Here is an 18,437-nt window from a genome sequence, read left to right on the forward strand (position 1 = left end):
AAATCGGTTGGTGACCTGCTTAATAAGTTAGTGTGACACGTATCATTTAGTGATTGATAGATTGTTTTTTTTAATTACAATTTTATATTAATTAAATGATATGATTTAAAAAAAAAAAAAAAGAAAAAAAAACAACTGCCCCACCCTCAACCACCACTACAACCGAAGCCTCCACCTTCACCCCCACCATGGCCACCAACAACCGAAGCCTCCACCTTCACCCCCGCCATGTTTTTCTCTTTCTTCAAACCTTCTGTTTTCTTTTCTCTCTTTTTGTTTTTTTTTATTTTTTTAATTTTTGGTTTTGTTGGTTATTTATGTGAACTAGGGGGGCCAGGGTGTCAAAAACTTACCCGACCCGAAAGGTTTACTTGAAACCGAACTGTTTTCGAACTGGTTGGACCCGAATATATTTTATCCGAATTCGATCTGGAGTCGACTCAACATTATTTCGAAACCGACTCCACCTGGTAATTTATGATCCAACCCAATTTGAAATCGACTCATATTAAAACTGAAACCAATAAGACCCGATAATATAAGATTTGAATTCGATCTAACCCGAAATGAAATCCACCTGTAACCATTTAGACCCGAAAAAATACCACTTTTTACCTGACCTTTAATTATCCGATTTAAAACTTCCTATGACCAAATTAAAACCGACACGAAATTACTCATAATTCAATTAAACCCAACTTGCTTTTAAACATATATAACTTTTTGTTCTATCTTGAAATCAAATTCTTTACCACTATACATTTGTGGTAGAGAATGGTTGATGGCTCAACCTTAGAATCATATATCCTTACATTTGAGTTACGTTGTTTGATGAAGTCTTTCTTAAGTCAACATTCAAGTTGTGAATTATAGAATTTGTAGAGAGAACAAAGAAGGGAGTCATAGAAAAAAAATGATAATTGATTAATTGATACGGAGTACTATAATAAAATGGTAAAAGAATAAATAAACAAATGAATAGTAACAATTGAGATACCACAAAAGTAACGCAAATCAATAAGAATATGTTTGAATCGAGTTAACATTATAGGAATAGTACATTGATCATATATTAGTGAATTAATCCATGATTTTAGCACTCTAAAGTCAAAAAATCCAATATTATCATTATATACCATAAAATATACTTTCAATGTATAAAATTTGAAATTTATAATATAAATATATATGTATGATATATTAATGTAATTTGGTGTGTTATATTCACCTGAATGTGATGAATATGTATTTATTTCAGCTTAATTGAACTTCTAAATTTATATAAAACAATTCTAAATTTATTTGAATTTATATAAACGTATCTAAATTTATCTAAACTCATACTCTGTATCAATTTGAAACTATCTGAATTTTTTGAAGTTAGCTGAAATTATTTGAATTTATAAGAAAATATCATAATTATATGAAATAATCTGAACATATATTAATTCATCTTAATGTATATGAAATTATTCGAACTTATCTGAATTTATTTAAACTAATGTGAATTTATCTGAATTAATATGAATTTGTATAAAATTATCTAAAATTATATGATATAACCGATATGAACTTAGGGCCTGTTCACTTCAGATTAATTTCAGTTCAGTTCAGTTCAGCTCTAATCAGTTCAGCTCTTAATTTCCCAAATTTAAATTATTCGACCCAAAACCAAAACTAAAGTATTATAACTGAGAATGAGCTAATAATCGAAGCAACCACATTCAAATTTTAATCGGAATTGAAGTGATTTGAACCAAGATCTAATCGAATTCGAAATAACCAGATCCAAAGTCAAATAAATTCACTTTGACCCAAATAAACCCAATAAAATCTGGATCCGAGTTCATCTTAACTCGATATGATTCGACTCAATTCGATTTGTATCCAATCATACTTGAACTCAACTTTAACCCGAATCTGATGAAACTCAACCCGATTTGATTTGGTTTGTAAGATTAAAATGACCCATCATTACCCGACCCAAACGTCCCGACCCATCGTGGGTCAACCCAAACTCCATCTGGGTACCCGATTTGACACCTCTGCATGCAAATCCTTGTAAATTATGTTGTCCACTAGTCCTAGTCCATGTTTTTTTTGGACACAATAGTTCTAGTCCATGATAATCTACATTCTACAACAATTGAGTAAGTTTTTTTGTGACTGCTTTGCTGCTTTTATTAAAGTTCCGATTTACATGGTTTGATCTCCTTGGATAACAAAAACCATGCTTTGATCTCCATTTCTTAATTATTTTTAAAATGGATGGAGCATTCAACATTTCGATTTATTAATTTGTCTCATTATATATACTTTGAAAAACCAATTATCCACTAAAAATTTAAAACAAACATTACAAGAAAATTATTTTGTTTTCTTTTATTGTACACGTGGATAAGTATACAAATAGTTCTTGTTTTCTAATTGACTAAAAAATTTCAATAGATTGATTAATACTTGTATGTTATATTTCAAATTTTCCCCTAATTTCAAATTGTGTAGCCTACTAACCCGTTTCAAAAGAACTTCAAAAATTCCGTTACCAAAAAAAATTGGTGTACTGTGTTTCAAATTCCCCAACAAATGAGAGTGAGGGGTGAGAAAATTCATATTTATCACCACGATAAACATTTGATGTTTATCCGGGGTTATTGACGTAACTTCGTTGGAGATACTAAGGGTATAGACGTAAATTTCCACGCACTAAAGTTGACAGTCACAGATAACCCAAGGTTAGTCTAAGAGGAAAGAGAAAAGCAGCAAACCCAACCTAAGCAACGAGCGAGAGAGAAGGAATTCCCGAACTTGAGCAAATAATTAACCCAAGCCTAAGCAACGACTCTAGGATCTCAATCGGCGGCGAGTTTTAGACGGGCGACGAGTTTAGGAACTTTAGGCGACGGTGAATGTGGTGCTGGTGCCGTGGGTATCAACTGGTGGCTTCAACGGCTGAGCAAGTGGCTACTGGGGAAATTACGATGAATAAATCAAAATTGGGGAAACCGAATTAGAGTTTTGATTTAGCTCATCTTCATCCCCTCTGATTGTTGAACAAAACTTCAAAAAAGGTGGTCACTTGCAGCCTGTAACTAACCATGGTTAACAAAGATGAAACGTTCATGAAAAGAGGCTTAACTGCCGTGAAGACCAACCTTGCAAGTTTAATCTCACACATGTGTTTACTTTGTCCACATGTAAGCAATCTAGCATTTTCCAACTGATGTGTCACATGTTTTTGTGCAAATATTTACAATAGTGCCATCCGATAAACAAAAGATGTTTATCTAGGAGATAAATGGGGGCTTCTGGTGAGGGGTAGCTCAAGTGGTTAGAGTTTTCCTCCCGATTTCTGGAGATCTTGGGATCGATTTTCACCCCGCCCTCGTGACTCTAAAAAAAAAAAAAAAATGAAGGTGACCCCGTCAACAAAAAAAAATAATAAAATATAAAGAGATCGACCTACAAAAATGGCAGTTGGAGTTGGAGCAATTTCACTTACTGCTTCTTCAACCTCTTCCTTGAAATTGTGCTACTTCCATCATCGTCGTCGTCATCATTATCGATCATCTTCATTTTGTTTTCCAAGCTCTTGGTGAGTTTCTCGCTCACATGTTAATGCTTTCAATAATTTTTTTTTTGTCTATTTTATTGATGATTTGAATATCAATTTCACTTAATTAGGTTAATTTGATCGCTTTTCGCAATTTTTTTCTTCGTGTAATTTTCTTTGCTCATTGTTATTTATTTATATACTTATTATTGTTATTTTTTTTTTTGAAGAATTTTGATCATTGTTAGTTGTTACTATACTGTACTGATGTTTTATGCTCTCAATTTAGGGTTATATAAGTTGGTTTTTTTGTAGTAAATTTCTGAATGGAGTAGTTTTTAGGTCCTTTTTGGTTGAAAGAATTTGGCTGAAAAAGAACTGAGTGTTGAAATTTTAATTCATGGCCACAAATAGATGTTGTTTTTTTTTTCAATTATTATTTATCAAATAATTTTTATTGGGAATGTTTGAAGTTTATAGTAATACGCGCATTTAAAATTAAAAATCATGTAATATATGTTACATATGACGTAACATTGTGAATGTGAATGCTTATTAAGGAGCTGTTACAATAGAAGTAACTGTGATGATCAAGGATTGGTGTGTTTTTTAGCGTTTTTCAATGATTGATTCATTTTAGAGCATGTTAGGTATAGTGTGTGCCTGTGTGGTGAAAGTGGAGTCAAATAACCATTTTTTAACTTTCTGTTTTTAATTCATAAGGTTGCTAAGGGTAACCATTACCAGCTTTCCTGGCTTTTTTGTTATGCTTTTTAACCTATAGTAACTAAATTGTCTCCCTTCTCAACCTCCAATTTGATACACGGGTATAGCAAAGTTTGCACTTGAATTGGAATGAAGTGCTCGAGTATAAGGGATTAGGAAGTGTTGATGTATTTGCCTCCTTTGTTTCCACGTCTGTGTTAAGTCTTCGTTATTAGTTACTCCGTGATTGAAAGGTTGTACTGCAAGGTAGAGATTTGTAAGAGATGCTTATCTTTGCAGGATCAAAAAAATCAGTTGCTATAAGCTTGCTTGTAGCATGGAGGGAATCGACAGGAAGGGAATGACAAGTGATGTCTGTTCCGGAACTATGATTTATGAGCCTATATTAGAAGAAGGCGTCTTTCGATTCGACTGCTCATCTGATGATAGAAATGCAGCATTTCCTAGCCTCTCATTTGTGGATTCTAAAGTCAGAGACACACCTCTGATGAGTGAAAAACTTCCTTTCTATATACCTACATCTGAGTGCACTCTAGGGCAACAAGTTGTTCGGCTTCAGGTTAAATCCTGTACTCACTATTTTCATGCTTGCAACCTGGGACATGTTTTTCTTCTTCTGTTCTATTTGAATGATTGGTATATTTTATCTGAACCCAAAAGTGAAACCATGTAGATGACCTTAAATAATTGAATATATTTTAATTTGTCATGCCTTCTCTTCTCTCTGTTGGTGTCAAACATTATCTTTATGAACTTAAATTTTGATGAACTTCTGCTAATTCTTCCACCTAAAGTTTTAAAATTTCTACTACACCCCGTCTCTGTTCTCTACAAGGTGAGTTATGAATTTATGATTCCACTTTGGTGCTTTTTGTTTTGTTTGAATTTTTATGCTCTTATTTTTCACTTTTACAACAGTTTGTTTTCGAACTTATTTCTTCACTGCAGCTTCCTGTCGGTACATCTTTTTATGGAACTGGAGAAGTCAGTGGACAGCTTGAGAGGACAGGAAAGAGAGTAAAGTTTCAATCCTGGCATTCTATCCTATGTGAATCACTTAATTTATATATTGGGTCTTCACTTATTCTTTCTGCATTAGGTCTTTACCTGGAATACAGATGCTTGGGGATATGGTCCGGGTACAACGTCTTTATATCAGTCACATCCCTGGGTTCTGGCCGTTTTGCCAAATGGGGAAACACTAGGTGTGCTTGCTGATACAACACAACGCTGTGAGGTAAAATCCTCATTTATGATTTTCTATTTGAAGTCACTGATTTTATAATGTATTAATGTTTACAGAAATTCATGAGTGGTTGCTTTTCTTGCATTTACTCCCTAAATGTTTATTCTAATCATCTTTCATGTGCAGATTGATTTACGGAAGGAATCTACCATAAAGTTTGTTGCACCATCATCTTACCCTGTTATCACATTCGGGCCATTTTCTTCCCCAACGCAGGTTCTGGTGTCTTTATCTCATGCAATTGGTAATCACTGTTACTCATATAAGACAATTATTTGATTGCATATTCCCACTTTCCCCCAATACTTCTACACAGCTGGATGTTTGGCTAGCTTAGAATAAGAGAGAATTACAATGCAGGGCAAAGGGAGAATTTTATAAAGCCTTTATGGACATCTTTATTTAAATCTTAATACTTCATATGGTCAATATCTGTGGATGATGTACTAATAATGGAAATCCTTCATAAGTTTCAAAGAAAGGGAAAAAGGTTACATTCTTTTCAGTTAGAGAAGCATGACCATGTGTACAGGCTTGTTGCACTTTACACTATTCATCTCTACCAGAAGAAAAGGAAGAAAAAAAATCAGTAACGTACACCAATCTTAAGAGAATTTGCAAATTAGAATTACAACCTTTTGATATATTAAAGTTATGAATATATATTAAATATGCTTCTTGTGATAAATAACTTTTGCACCCCCATTACTTTCCATTTTCCTCCCTAAGGAAATTTGATATGTGTACACCTTTTGTCTTTTAATTCTTGCCTGGAGCAAATAATTGGCAACTTTGTTTTGCTAAGGCTAGGAAATGTACTAGAAACTATTTATGTAGTAGTATATATTATTATACTCAATGCTATGGCCGTTTTTTCTAATTGAAATGGCCACCTTACCCCTTTGAAAACTTCTTTAAGACCCGGGCTTGTTTGCTACTTTATCATGTGATGATTACAGAAAAGGGAAGAGGGGAGGGTCAACTCTGCTACGCAAGTTATAAGAGGGGAGGATCACGTGGCTATTGATTGACCAATTTTTGCTTTCCTTGGTGTCTCAAACTAGCTACTTCATCTACATGCTCACCTTAGAAACAGTACAAGGCTAAGAGAAACAAGCATCTATTAATTTTAAATTGGATTTGAAAAATCTAAATCATCTTTGGGACATAGAGACACCATATGAATCTTTCAGAAATTTGATACACACCAGTGACAGCAGTATTAAATTAAAATGAGAGATGCTTGAAGCTATATTTCTCTGTTTTTGTTGAGTTTGTCTCAAATACAGAAGGAGCATTAAAAAGCAAATTCAAATAAGCTGTATTCTACGTTTTATTTCTGATATTCTGCCCATTCCATATCCCAAATGCAATTTGTACAGAGTACTAGTGCTTACATTTTTGTACAGAGTACAGACTTATAACCTATATTCTGGTTACAGGAGCTGTCTTTATGCCACCAAAGTGGTCACTTGGCTATCATCAATGTCGATGGAGCTATGATACTGATAAACAAGTTCTTGAGGTTAGTAGTTCTTAGTCCTTGAAAAAGATGAACTGAAATCCTATCTCTATTTGTGGTGCATACATAAGCATGTTAAACTGTTCATCTGTCATGTGAGTTTGGTGTTTGCTAAGTGATTTCTTGCTCATAGCTTGGACTTCCTTCCCTTTTCCCTAGCGGCATATCATATACTCATATCTATATTTCTGGTGTTTTTTTTATTCTCTTTGTGCGTGTGTAATTTTCTACTGAATATGCAGGTTGCTAAAACTTTTCGAAAAAAGGACATACCTTGTGATGTGATCTGGATGGATATAGACTACATGGATGGTTTTCGTTGCTTCACTTTTGACGGTGTAAGCTATTTCATTTATTTTCTCAAATGGTCATATCAACAATACTATTTTAGGAGTTGCTCCTTTGCAATAATACATATTGCAATTTTACAGTAATATCCTTGATTAACTCTGTATGATAGTTATCCTTTATACTAAAGTTAGGTTGGGAGAGGAGTCCCTCAATGACAAGATATGGGTGATTTTATAACTGTTATTCATTCTGTCAGCAATCTTCAGCTGAATTCAAAGAATGAACAACATGGTTATGTATGCTAAAACACTATTCTATCATAAAGACTGGCCTTAATGTCATATTTATTTACCTGCTCTTTCATTTTTGTAAAGACTAGTCAGTTATGTAATGTGGAAAGGTGAATGAATAAGGATTATTTTAATCTCTGCTCAAATGGGGTGTAAAGAAACCTGCCAAAGGACCTAATGGAAATGGGTATTGTTTACTTCTAGATTTGGATTTGGTTTTGTTTCAGTTTGGGTCCTTCCATAACCTTAGTGTAGCACTGGAAAAGTGAAAATTATCTGTTCTGGCCTCCATCTCTATCCAGATTTTGTTTAGCCTTTGTGCTAGTAAAGGCCCTGGATGATATTACTTCTTCCCACTATTCTAATTTGATTTGGATTATTTGCGGGATATGAGAAAATTTGTAGAATGCTACTGAATTTCCTTTTATTCTTTATTTTGATCATGAAGTTTTTCTTGTTTCACTAAAATATTGTACCAGGAGCATTTTTCAGACCCAAACTCGTTGGTGAATGATCTTCATCTTAATGGTTTCAAAGCTATCTGGATGCTTGATCCTGGAATCAAACATGAAAAGGGTTACTTTGTTTATGACAGTGGAACTAAAAACGATGTCTGGATCAAAACTGCTGATGGGAAACCTTTTTTAGGTAAGGTTTTTTCTACGGATACTTGGCCTTGATAGCACTAGGATTTCTCGTACATGGACTAATCTTGCAGTCTGATTTTTTATAACCTATTTAATATCTTCTTTCTGTTGAATAAACGAGTTTATTGTTGACAAGTGGCTCGATTTGTTGGGGTTCAATTTCCAATTAAATCACTTAGACATAGCACCTAGCCGGCCACTAACTCCACATTTTTCAATAATTCTATGCTAATTCTACTTGTTTGATCTCATACTCTCACAAGTTGGCTGCTATCTTTTTTTAAAAATGTTTTGGCTTGAAATAAAGGTGACTTTATTCAGTCATATAGAGAGCCAATAAAAAGAAGATATCAAGTTCAGGAGTTTAGATTTAAAAAAGAAAGGAAAAAATATTTGTAATGGGCTGTGCAGCAGGATTTTTGGATAGGAAAAAACTGAAAGCATCAGTGATCACTGATCAGTCTGGTGAAAATTTGTTTCTCTAGCCTCTTAATAGAGAAAGTCATTGTTGATGCATTGCAGCATTGCAGCATTGTCGACTGACAAGATAAGTCATTGGGAGAATTTATTATCAAGATTGTTAGACAAAAGTATTACAAGTAACATAATTATGTACTCGTAATTGTTTGAAACCTGATTCTTCCATTAGTTATCAATGTTATCATCTTGAAATTCAATAGGATTATATGAAATTTTCATAAGCAATAGTTGAACCCTGTGGTTGTCTCATACTTTCTTTTATAATCAGGTGAAGTATGGCCTGGACCTTGTGTCTTCCCTGATTTTACACATTCAAAAGCTCGATTATGGTGGGCAGATTTAGTGAAAGACTTCATTTCCAATGGTGTTGATGGTATATGGAATGATATGAATGAACCAGCAATATTCAAGGTATTGAATTTTGACATTTGTATCCAGATTGCACCCAACCTTTAATCTTCTACCTCTCTTGGGTTGTAAGTTGGTTTTATCTTGTTACATGTTTATCAGGTAGTGACAAAGACAATGCCTGAGAGCAATATTCATGATGGGGATCCTGAGTTAGGCGGCAGCCAAAATCATTCATACTACCACAATGTATTACTCTATATTCTTATGTCTTTTGTTTTTCCTGCTCACATTTTTTGATATGATTGACAGAGCTTGATATATTAATATGAGATTCTGTTGATTTTTCAGGTCTATGGGATGCTCATGGCTAGATCTACATATGAAGGCATGAGATTAGCAAAAGAAGATAAGCGGCCATTTGTTCTTACTCGAGCTGGATTTATAGGCAGCCAAAGGTATGCTGCAACATGGACTGGTGACAACCTTTCAACTTGGGAACACCTTCACATGAGTGTTCCCATGGTACTTCAATTGGTATGGGATCTGGAGAGGTCTTTCTTATTTGTTGTTTATTATTCATTCCCTGTTATGCAGTAATTTTAATACTGTATAAGTTTTTGACTTAGTAAGGAAACCTGTGGTGCCATTCGAAGACAATTAGTAAAGTAATGTGGCTGTCATTCTATGCAACCAAAGGCACCATTCCTTATACATATTGACGATGCAAGTTCCTTATTGGTGTAACCTGATTTGTGGCACCACAAGGTATCAAACCCTTGTGTCCAATTGGAAGGTGAGGTTCAGCATAAATTGGGCTTCGCCCAAATTGAGTTTCATGGAGGAAAACCCTGTCCTCACCTTGGCCATCCTATATACTTACTCTGTTTTTTTAGATTTATCATATTTCTTTTATGATATCTACATGTTCATTTTTGGTAATTAGGTTTTAGGTATGTTAGAATGCTCAAAATGACCCCTTTTTGGCTAGTCACATGATTGGGCTTGTCGTTGAACAGCTGCCCTTAATAAAGCAACTAAAGAGAAATGGTAGAAGTTCTAAAACATAAAGTTAAAAAAAAAGGAAGTATATTGATACACACACTAGGGAATACAGTCATACACTAAGAATTGGAGTATTGGGAAAAAAACAATGTGTTTATATGTTTCTTTTTGTTTACTTCTATGAGTAGAATTACTGTTATCCTAAAAATCAAAGGTTTAAAAGATATGTGCTTAACTGTTCATTTGTTCCTCCCTTTTTGGGTTACAGAGCCTTAGTGGACAACCTCTTTCAGGTCCAGACATAGGTGGATTTGCTGGTAATGCCACACCAAAGCTATTTGGAAGGTGGATGGGTATTGGTGCCATGTTTCCATTTTGTCGCGGGCATACTGAGAAGAGTACAGATGACCATGAACCTTGGGCTTTTGGTGAAGAGGTATGTTAAAAATTCAGGACATAGAAGTTTTAATTTAATGTCGGTTGATATGCCCTTGTACAATGCTTAATGCTATTAATTAATTATTTTGTGCAAGGCTAACTTTGTCACAAAACTTCTATCAACCAATTCGATTGACTAGAGTTAGAAAGTAGACCTGTGGATATTTAAGAATATCATCTTCATGTCAAAGTTTGAAGTTTCTTTCACAGCTTTAGTTGAACCAAAGTTGCTGCATTCAAAATGATGATTGTGAATAATATGACATGAAAATCAAGTGCGTGATGAATTCTTATCCAGCCCACCTTTTGCGTATTGATGGCACGTTTGGTGCTTCATTAGTCATTAATACAATAAAGGTGTATTGCTTAAATAATACTTCCTTGTTCTTGTTGATTGCTAGGAGGTGGCACACACATTTAAGGAATTGGACAGAGATAGATATATAAAAAGAGGGATCATGTAATGGTTATGTAGCAGTTAATATGAAACTTCTAGATTAGGGAATTGTAGCAATTAGAAAGTAAGATTGAGGCTAACTGCTAACTTCACTTTCATTGATCAGTGCGAGGAAGTGTGTCGTCTTGCTTTGAAGAGACGCTACCGGCTTATACCACACATATATACTTTATTCTATCTAGCACATACGAGGGGAACTCCAATTGCTTCACCAGCCTTTTTCGCAGGTGGTATAATTATCAATGACATAGCTTGAAATTCATCAATGATCCATCTACCATCTTAATCATTAAAGTCATTCATGTTTCTAGATCCAAAAGATATACACCTTCGTACAGTTGAGAATTCTTTCCTGCTGGGACCACTTCTTATACATACAAGGTTTTTCATCTATCATCTTATGCCTTCTTCTTTTTTATGTGTTGATTGCTATCTTCTGATTACACCATTGATATGTTGTTAGAACGGCTTTAATCTTAGTTCATTGTAATATGCATCAAGCAGACTAAATGACTAATTGCAGCTTAATACCCTTGAGGGCTTGCTGTCTTGTCGACCCATTTGGTAGGTGGTAATCATTGGTGATAATGGTAAGGAACGCAAATGTAACTGTAAGCAAATTCCCTTGTGAGTATTCATGGTAATGCTTGCCCACTCCCAAGTTCCAACTAGCTTTTTTTTTTTCTTCATTATTTCTTGTGCCCACCGTAATTACTTTAGTGGTATTGAGAGGGCATGGGAATTTATGAAGAAAACACATTCATAGAAGGGGCTGTATCTCCATGGACACTGACATGGAACTTTCCTTGTCAATCTATATAGTGGTTCATACTTCATAACCATTATCACTATTTATTACAGCCTACCAAATAGAATGTGAAAAGGCTCTTAAACTTTAAGAAATTAGTGGAGAAGACTGCTTCCTATATGAATATTGTACAAGACAATAGGTGCATGTAGGATGATCAGTTGAATATTATTTGCTATATGCTTAATCTCACCCTCTAATGATAAACATCGGACTCTTTATCAATTGAACCTACAACATCTATCTCTGTTTTATTGATGTGGTAGCAAGTTAGCAACTGCAAAAGCACTACAATCACTTGCAGTAAATGTGTTAAAATTGCAATACATTTTTGGCTCTATTGGATAGATTTTTCATTGGGATCATCTTTTAGTAACTAAGAACTAGGAGCTGACTTGATTGCATAAATTTGAACTAATTCCAGTGCTACTATATACAGTACTTTGCAAGATCAGGGGACAGACCAGATACAGCCAGTGCTGCCTAAAGGCATTTGGTTGAAGTTTGACTTTAATGATTCACATCCGGTATTTGGCAACCATCCTTTAAGCGTACTTTGATGGCAAACAAGTTTACATGAAAATTATTGAAGCTTTTGGTCTTGTTTTATTTAGGACTTACCCTTGCTGTATCTCAGAGGAGGATCAATAATTCCCTTGGTCCCTCCACATCAACATGTTGGGGAAGCTAAGCCAACAGATGACTTAACACTTCTTGTCGCTTTAGATGAAAATGGTATGTTCCAGCATTGCTATTTAGCTTCAGAAATTGAAATCTTTAACTCCTTAAGCTATAGCAGATATAATAATTGGGTTGTAGCAGATGTGGTCATGTTAGAGATCTCAATGTCATTTTATGTATTTAATTATTTATTTTATATAGAATATGCCATGATTTTTGAATTATACACATTATAAATATATTTTCTAAATCAACTTATTCACAAAATAAAGGTCATGTTACACTATTCCTGCAACTTCTTCCTTGTCTTCACCACCACTGTAGACCCTTTTTTCTTGGTCCACAAACTGCCCTTTTCTTTGCTCTCATTTTTTTCATGATCTTCATTTACTGGAGTCTGTTTAATGGCCATTCTAAGATGGTGGCTGTTATATTCTATACTGGTTCATTGTTTGATTCTATTTTCCTGCTGTAAGGGAAGCCTTTTTTTGTGCTGAGGTTATCAGCAGGTGTATGACAGGCTTCCGTATAATTGCAGGAAAAGCTGAAGGTGTACTATTTGAAGATGATGGTGATGGATATGAATTCACTAGAGGGAATTATTTATTAACTTATTACACTGCTGAACTCCACTCTTCTGTCGTTACTATAAAAGTTTCTAAAACTGAAGGATCCTGGAAGAGGCCAAAACGTCGTCTGTGTGTGCAATTGTTGCTTGGTGGAGGTGCAATGGTAGGAAATTTGGTGGAAATATGACAATTTGTTAGATATTATTGCTATTTTGTTTCACAGATAGATCTGTTTTCATCTGTCTTCTGAGTTTGTTACTTTCATGCAGATTGATTCCTGGGCCACTGATGGAGAAGAAGTGCAGATTACCATGCCATCAGAACATGAAGTTTCTAACTTGGTCTCAGTCAGTCAGAAGCAGTATCTGACTCGTATAGGTAACTTGAAAGACATTGAGCAAGCTGCTACATGCTTTGAATTTTTGACTGCCTACTCCTTTGCAGTTATTTTGCTCCAGCTGCCTATACCTGGCATCAGGAACTTGTCACTTTCTTTGTAATCTTGTATTAGTTATGTAATACTTAAGTAGGAAATTTTTAATTGCCATTAATACTTCCATGTAAGACTTTTCTCAAAAAAAAAATTTACCTTTAAAATCCCTTGCCGAAAATATAGGACCCTTCTTCGTGGTTAATTTTTGAGCTCAATTTTATATCTATTTTTTGCAGAAACTGTGAAGCGTATTCCAGAGGTTGAACATACTGCAGGAAAGAAGGGTACTGAACTTTCAATGACTCCTGTTGAACTAAAAGGTGGTGACTGGCTTCTTAGAGTGGTTCCCTGGATTGGTGGTAGAATTATTGCAATGGAGCATCATCCCACAGGTATGACTTTGTCTCTTTGATGACCATCTACTAAGCTAATATTTACTTCACAGGAAAAACAGAGGGTACAAGCTTTATCTAGAATGATTGGGCATAAATCTTTCATGAGTACAGCAGCATTTTAAGCCTCCTATAACATTAACATTTACTCTTCTTTACCAGAAACAGAAAAGCATAATTCATTCAACCGAAGGAAAATTTTCAGCTGCTTTTATCCACCTCAACTCTTTTGACTATTGTGGCCGAATTTATTAGCTAGACAGAAAGAGTTTTTTTTTTTTTTTTTTTTTTTTTTTTTTTTTTTTTTTTTTTTTTGAGAGAAGACAGAAAGACCTTTGTGGTGTTAGATTATATACTTATTCAAGGGTGAATAGTAAATCTTTTTCTGTTAATTCTTAAAAATTATTATCACCAATTGTCTGTATCGTTACTGAAAATCTGATGTTGACTCTTTGATTAAGAGGGAGTAATTCTCTGGAATGTATCATTCTATATATCTATTTCTCTATACATTCAAATTAAAAGTGGATAATAATAGCATTTAGCTCATAAAATCTATCAATCAAAGCCTTAATCCTATAAGTGGGGTCGGCTAACATGAACCAAATTTGATTATTTTGTGTAGTCATCGACATAAATCTTCCTCCTCCATCTCCTACGGTCCAATGCTTCATCCTTATGCAAATCCATATACCTCATATCCTTCCTAACTCCTTCCAACCAAGTCACTTTCGGTCTCCCTCTACCTCATTTAAGCCCTCCATGGTCCCACTCTTCCACTCTTCGAACCGGTGCACCCTAAGGTCTCCATCTTACACGCCCAAACCAACGCAGGCGATTTTCGCTTAGTTTATCTGCAACGCAGGCGGCTTAGCTCATAAAATACGTTTTGAAAATTTCTAAAGAACCTTGTCCTTTTCAGAGGAACTAATAGCCCAAAAAAATACTAGTAAAAAAATTGAAGTATGTATATGTAGGCATACATCACATAACAGAAAAAACTTAAGAAAGCATGACTCCTGATTTTGTGAGAAAGTAACATTCTTAAACTGACTTTTTTATGGTTTTGATCAGTTGTGCCACTCTTTGTGGCTGGACTTCCTATCCAAACTTTGTTGCCTGATAATAATTCTTCTTTTGAATGTCATCTTCTGCATGAAATTGTTTAATGCTATGCACCTTCACTTGGTACAGGAATACAGTGGCTCCATAGCAGGGTTGAAACTGATGGCTACGAGGAGTACAGTGGCACAGAGTATAGATCTCCTGGATGCACTGAGGAATATACTGTCATTGAGTGAGTGCTCTTGTTAATGCTGGTGACTTGTGAGTCTTGACTCTTTAGTTTGAAAGTTGCTGCATGTCAAGATGCTAAAATATGATTAATTGATTAACTAACACCCATTTACCCATTTTATTAGTGAATTGAACTTGGATGGCCATTATTGGATCTTATCCAGATTTCCAGAACTTGTCTGAATTTATTTGCCTAGAACTCAAGTGCAGAAATTTTATTTCATATAATGCACATATTTAGCTGCTGAAGAAATCCTGTATTGATTTGCCCGCAATGAACACCAATGATGCTGAATATTCTACGAAGAAAAGATGATAATGTGCTTTAATTGTACCTATCAGCATTATTGCTTGCTTATTCGGGTAGCCTGACAATGTGTTCTGGATTTAGCTGTTAATGCTTTTGGAATTACTACTTAGTGTATGGGTATATTACACAATACTCTCAATTACACAAGTGAGCTTTTCTACAAAGAAAAGATTGAAATATTCTCTGATTGACTGAATGTACCTCATGAGCAATAATATTGCTTACAATTTATGCAAGCTTGTCATTAGTATTCTAACTTGTGTTCGTGATTTTGAAAATATGACTTAGTATATGGGATTATTACGCTTTATGCTAATTTGTATTTTCAAGCACACCACATATAGTTATATAGACTATTACAGCTGCAGTGATCATATTAAGTTAAAGTTAACACATTTGCATTTTCTATGCATAAATGATGAAACATTATTTTGGCTGTAATTAACTAGTTCAGGAACTGTTGACTTGTTGAGTCTGAATATGTATTTGTATTTTCTCTGCACATATGATGAAACTTTATGTTGGCTGGAAATAATAACTGGATTTTTGGAACTGCCAAGTCTGAGCTTCTTCTTTGTAGGGTATTGAAGATGCCAGTGATCTCACTATTGAATTTGTCTGTGCATGACTGCATTGGGGATGCAGTTAATGTACATTATGTATTTATTTCTTTCTTGAATCTCATGACAATAAGTGCCTGTTGCCTTCTCCAAATTCTTATTAATGCAGGCGAGATCTTCAGCAAGCTGGAGAAGAAGAAGCCTTGTTAATGGAAGGTGATATTGGTGGAGGGTTGATCGTGGAGAGATATATATCTATTCCAAAGACTGAACCCAATGCTGTCCAAATTGAATCCAGTATCATAGGCCGAAATGTTGGTGCTGGTTCTGGAGGATTTTCAAGGTTTGTCCTTATGTTTACTCCAGGATCATTTCATTCACAACTCACAATTACTAATGATCAGAACATGCATTTGTATTGCACGGGTTTTAATGCTATAGTGTATTTGTTTACTTTTACATGGTCTGTTTATAAAATGAATTGGGGAAGGGCTTTCACAATTTCAGGTGAACATGCACAACCTAGCTTCAAATTTAGTTAGATCTACTAATTTTCACAGAAACTGGACATGACCTATATTGCCCGCTAAATTAGATTGGATAACCCCAATCAATGCCCAGACCCATTTCAAACTTCAGAAGGCTTCCCCTATGCTTGGGCTTTATGTAGACTATTATATAGGTTAAGATGAAACTGAGGAAAGAATGGTGCCAATATGCAACTGTACAATAGATTAGCAACGTGAGCGAACTCTGCTGTTGCAGCTGAAGAAAATTGTTTCTAGAGGTGGCTGATTGATTAACAATTTGGGTAATTTATCTACATACTCTGGTGGTGCAAGGTGAAATCATGATAAGAATTTTCTATTTGCCCTGAGAAAGACTAAGGTTAATTATCATCAGAATATTAAAGTTTTATGCATTGAAATTATGATTTTATGATCCATTTGCATCTTGAACTGATGCTTGCAGCTCTAATTCCATTTGAATAGAATAGATTAAGTTAACTTGATTAACTTTATTACAAATCATCCAATCGATTTACAACTCTGGAGGTTGTATCTTCTAGTGTATTAATTAGCAAGACTGTATTTACTCATTACCTATTGATTCTAGAACAGCCTTCATTATATCTTTATATGCTAATGTAAACAGTCGGCCTTTTGTGTTGTACGTATAACTACTGGAAATTTATAATTATATTGCATACCTTAACTTGTGTAATTGTGGATTAGTAGTTATAATCTACATAATGATATATTGGTTAAATGTCTATAAATGTATATGTTTAGATGTTCTAATGCTTACCCAATTAAGCATGCAACTTAAAATGGTCATTCTGCAGTACATTTGCTCAATTCTAGATGATGGGATTATTATGTATGTTTCTTTTTTTTTTTAGAATAGTATTTTTCTAGAGTCAATCCAAGCCTTTTTCTTTAAGTCTAAGTTATGCTCATACTCATTGCCTGATGATGGGAATTTTGTGTAGGCTTGTGTGCTTGCGTGTGCATCCAACATTTGCTCTCATGCACCCTACAGAATCATTTGTATCATTTACCGCAGTTGATGGATCTAAGCATCAGATTCATCCAGAGTCAGATGAGTTGTCTTACGAGGGTGACCAGCGACCAAATGGTAATTCTCAAACAATGATAATAGCATTTTTAGTAGTAGAAAGGTAGTAGCTAGTTTGATCATCTGATTTGTTTTAGCTGATATTTTCTTTGAATTTATACACTCAAATTTGTGAATTTTCAGGAGAATGGGCACTAGTTGATAAATGTCTCGGTGTTAGTCTTGTCAGCCGGTTTGATATCAAAGAAGTTTACAAGTGTTTGATCCACTGGGGTACAGGAACTGTTAATATGGAGCTCTGGTCAGAGCAAAGGCCTGTTTCTAAGCAATCACCTCTAAGCATATCACATGAATACAGGGTGAACATGACTTAGTACCTCGTATCTTCTCCGTAATCGTACAAAAAGCAGGAAAAGGATCCAGATATCAAGTACCGCTGTACCGAGTGGTGTGTCTGGATTCATGCTCACAGCCTTTGCATTGATATAATGAAAAATGAATGTTTTGAAGTAACTAGATTTAATTAATTATGTTTTTTGTAATAATGACACAAGTGAAAAGTGCTTAAATACCGTACCTTACTTGGTCATTCTGATGAACAAATTCTCTCGCGGATAGATATTTCATTTGCCTAATGCCTATATATAGTGTTTATAAATTCCTAGTAGTTATAAAACATTCCTAGTAGTTATAAATATATAGATAAATTCCTAGTAGTTATAAATAATTAATTTTAGTTCAATAAATATAATTTCACTTTAGCAAAAATAAGGTGAAGAGAATATAGTGTTTATATAATCATCAAAT

The 18,437-nt window shown here is 34.6% G+C and overlaps 1 protein-coding gene across 1 annotated transcript; it reads left to right on the plus strand.

The window, feature by feature from the left end:
- The first annotated feature begins 2,735 nt into the window (after positions 1-2,735).
- On the plus strand, positions 2,736-18,297 carry LOC110692797 (alpha-glucosidase 2-like). Its single transcript, XM_021869872.1, has 23 exons — positions 2,736-3,595; positions 4,559-4,838; positions 5,228-5,296; positions 5,379-5,516; positions 5,652-5,769; positions 6,968-7,050; positions 7,290-7,385; positions 8,108-8,276; positions 9,024-9,166; positions 9,266-9,352; positions 9,455-9,640; positions 10,377-10,544; positions 11,110-11,230; positions 11,315-11,384; positions 12,251-12,338; positions 12,426-12,546; positions 13,031-13,224; positions 13,331-13,439; positions 13,731-13,886; positions 15,081-15,183; positions 16,222-16,395; positions 17,545-17,690; positions 17,814-18,297. The coding sequence occupies exons 1-23, from the start codon at positions 3,471-3,473 to the stop codon at positions 18,002-18,004; spliced, it is 3,135 nt and encodes a 1,044-aa protein (XP_021725564.1). The 5' UTR covers positions 2,736-3,470; the 3' UTR covers positions 18,005-18,297.
- Positions 18,298-18,437: the final 140 nt, after the last annotated feature.

This window comes from Chenopodium quinoa, unplaced genomic scaffold, assembly GCF_001683475.1.
Source record: "Chenopodium quinoa cultivar QQ74 unplaced genomic scaffold, ASM168347v1, whole genome shotgun sequence".
Lineage (NCBI taxonomy): Eukaryota > Viridiplantae > Streptophyta > Magnoliopsida > Caryophyllales > Amaranthaceae > Chenopodium > Chenopodium quinoa.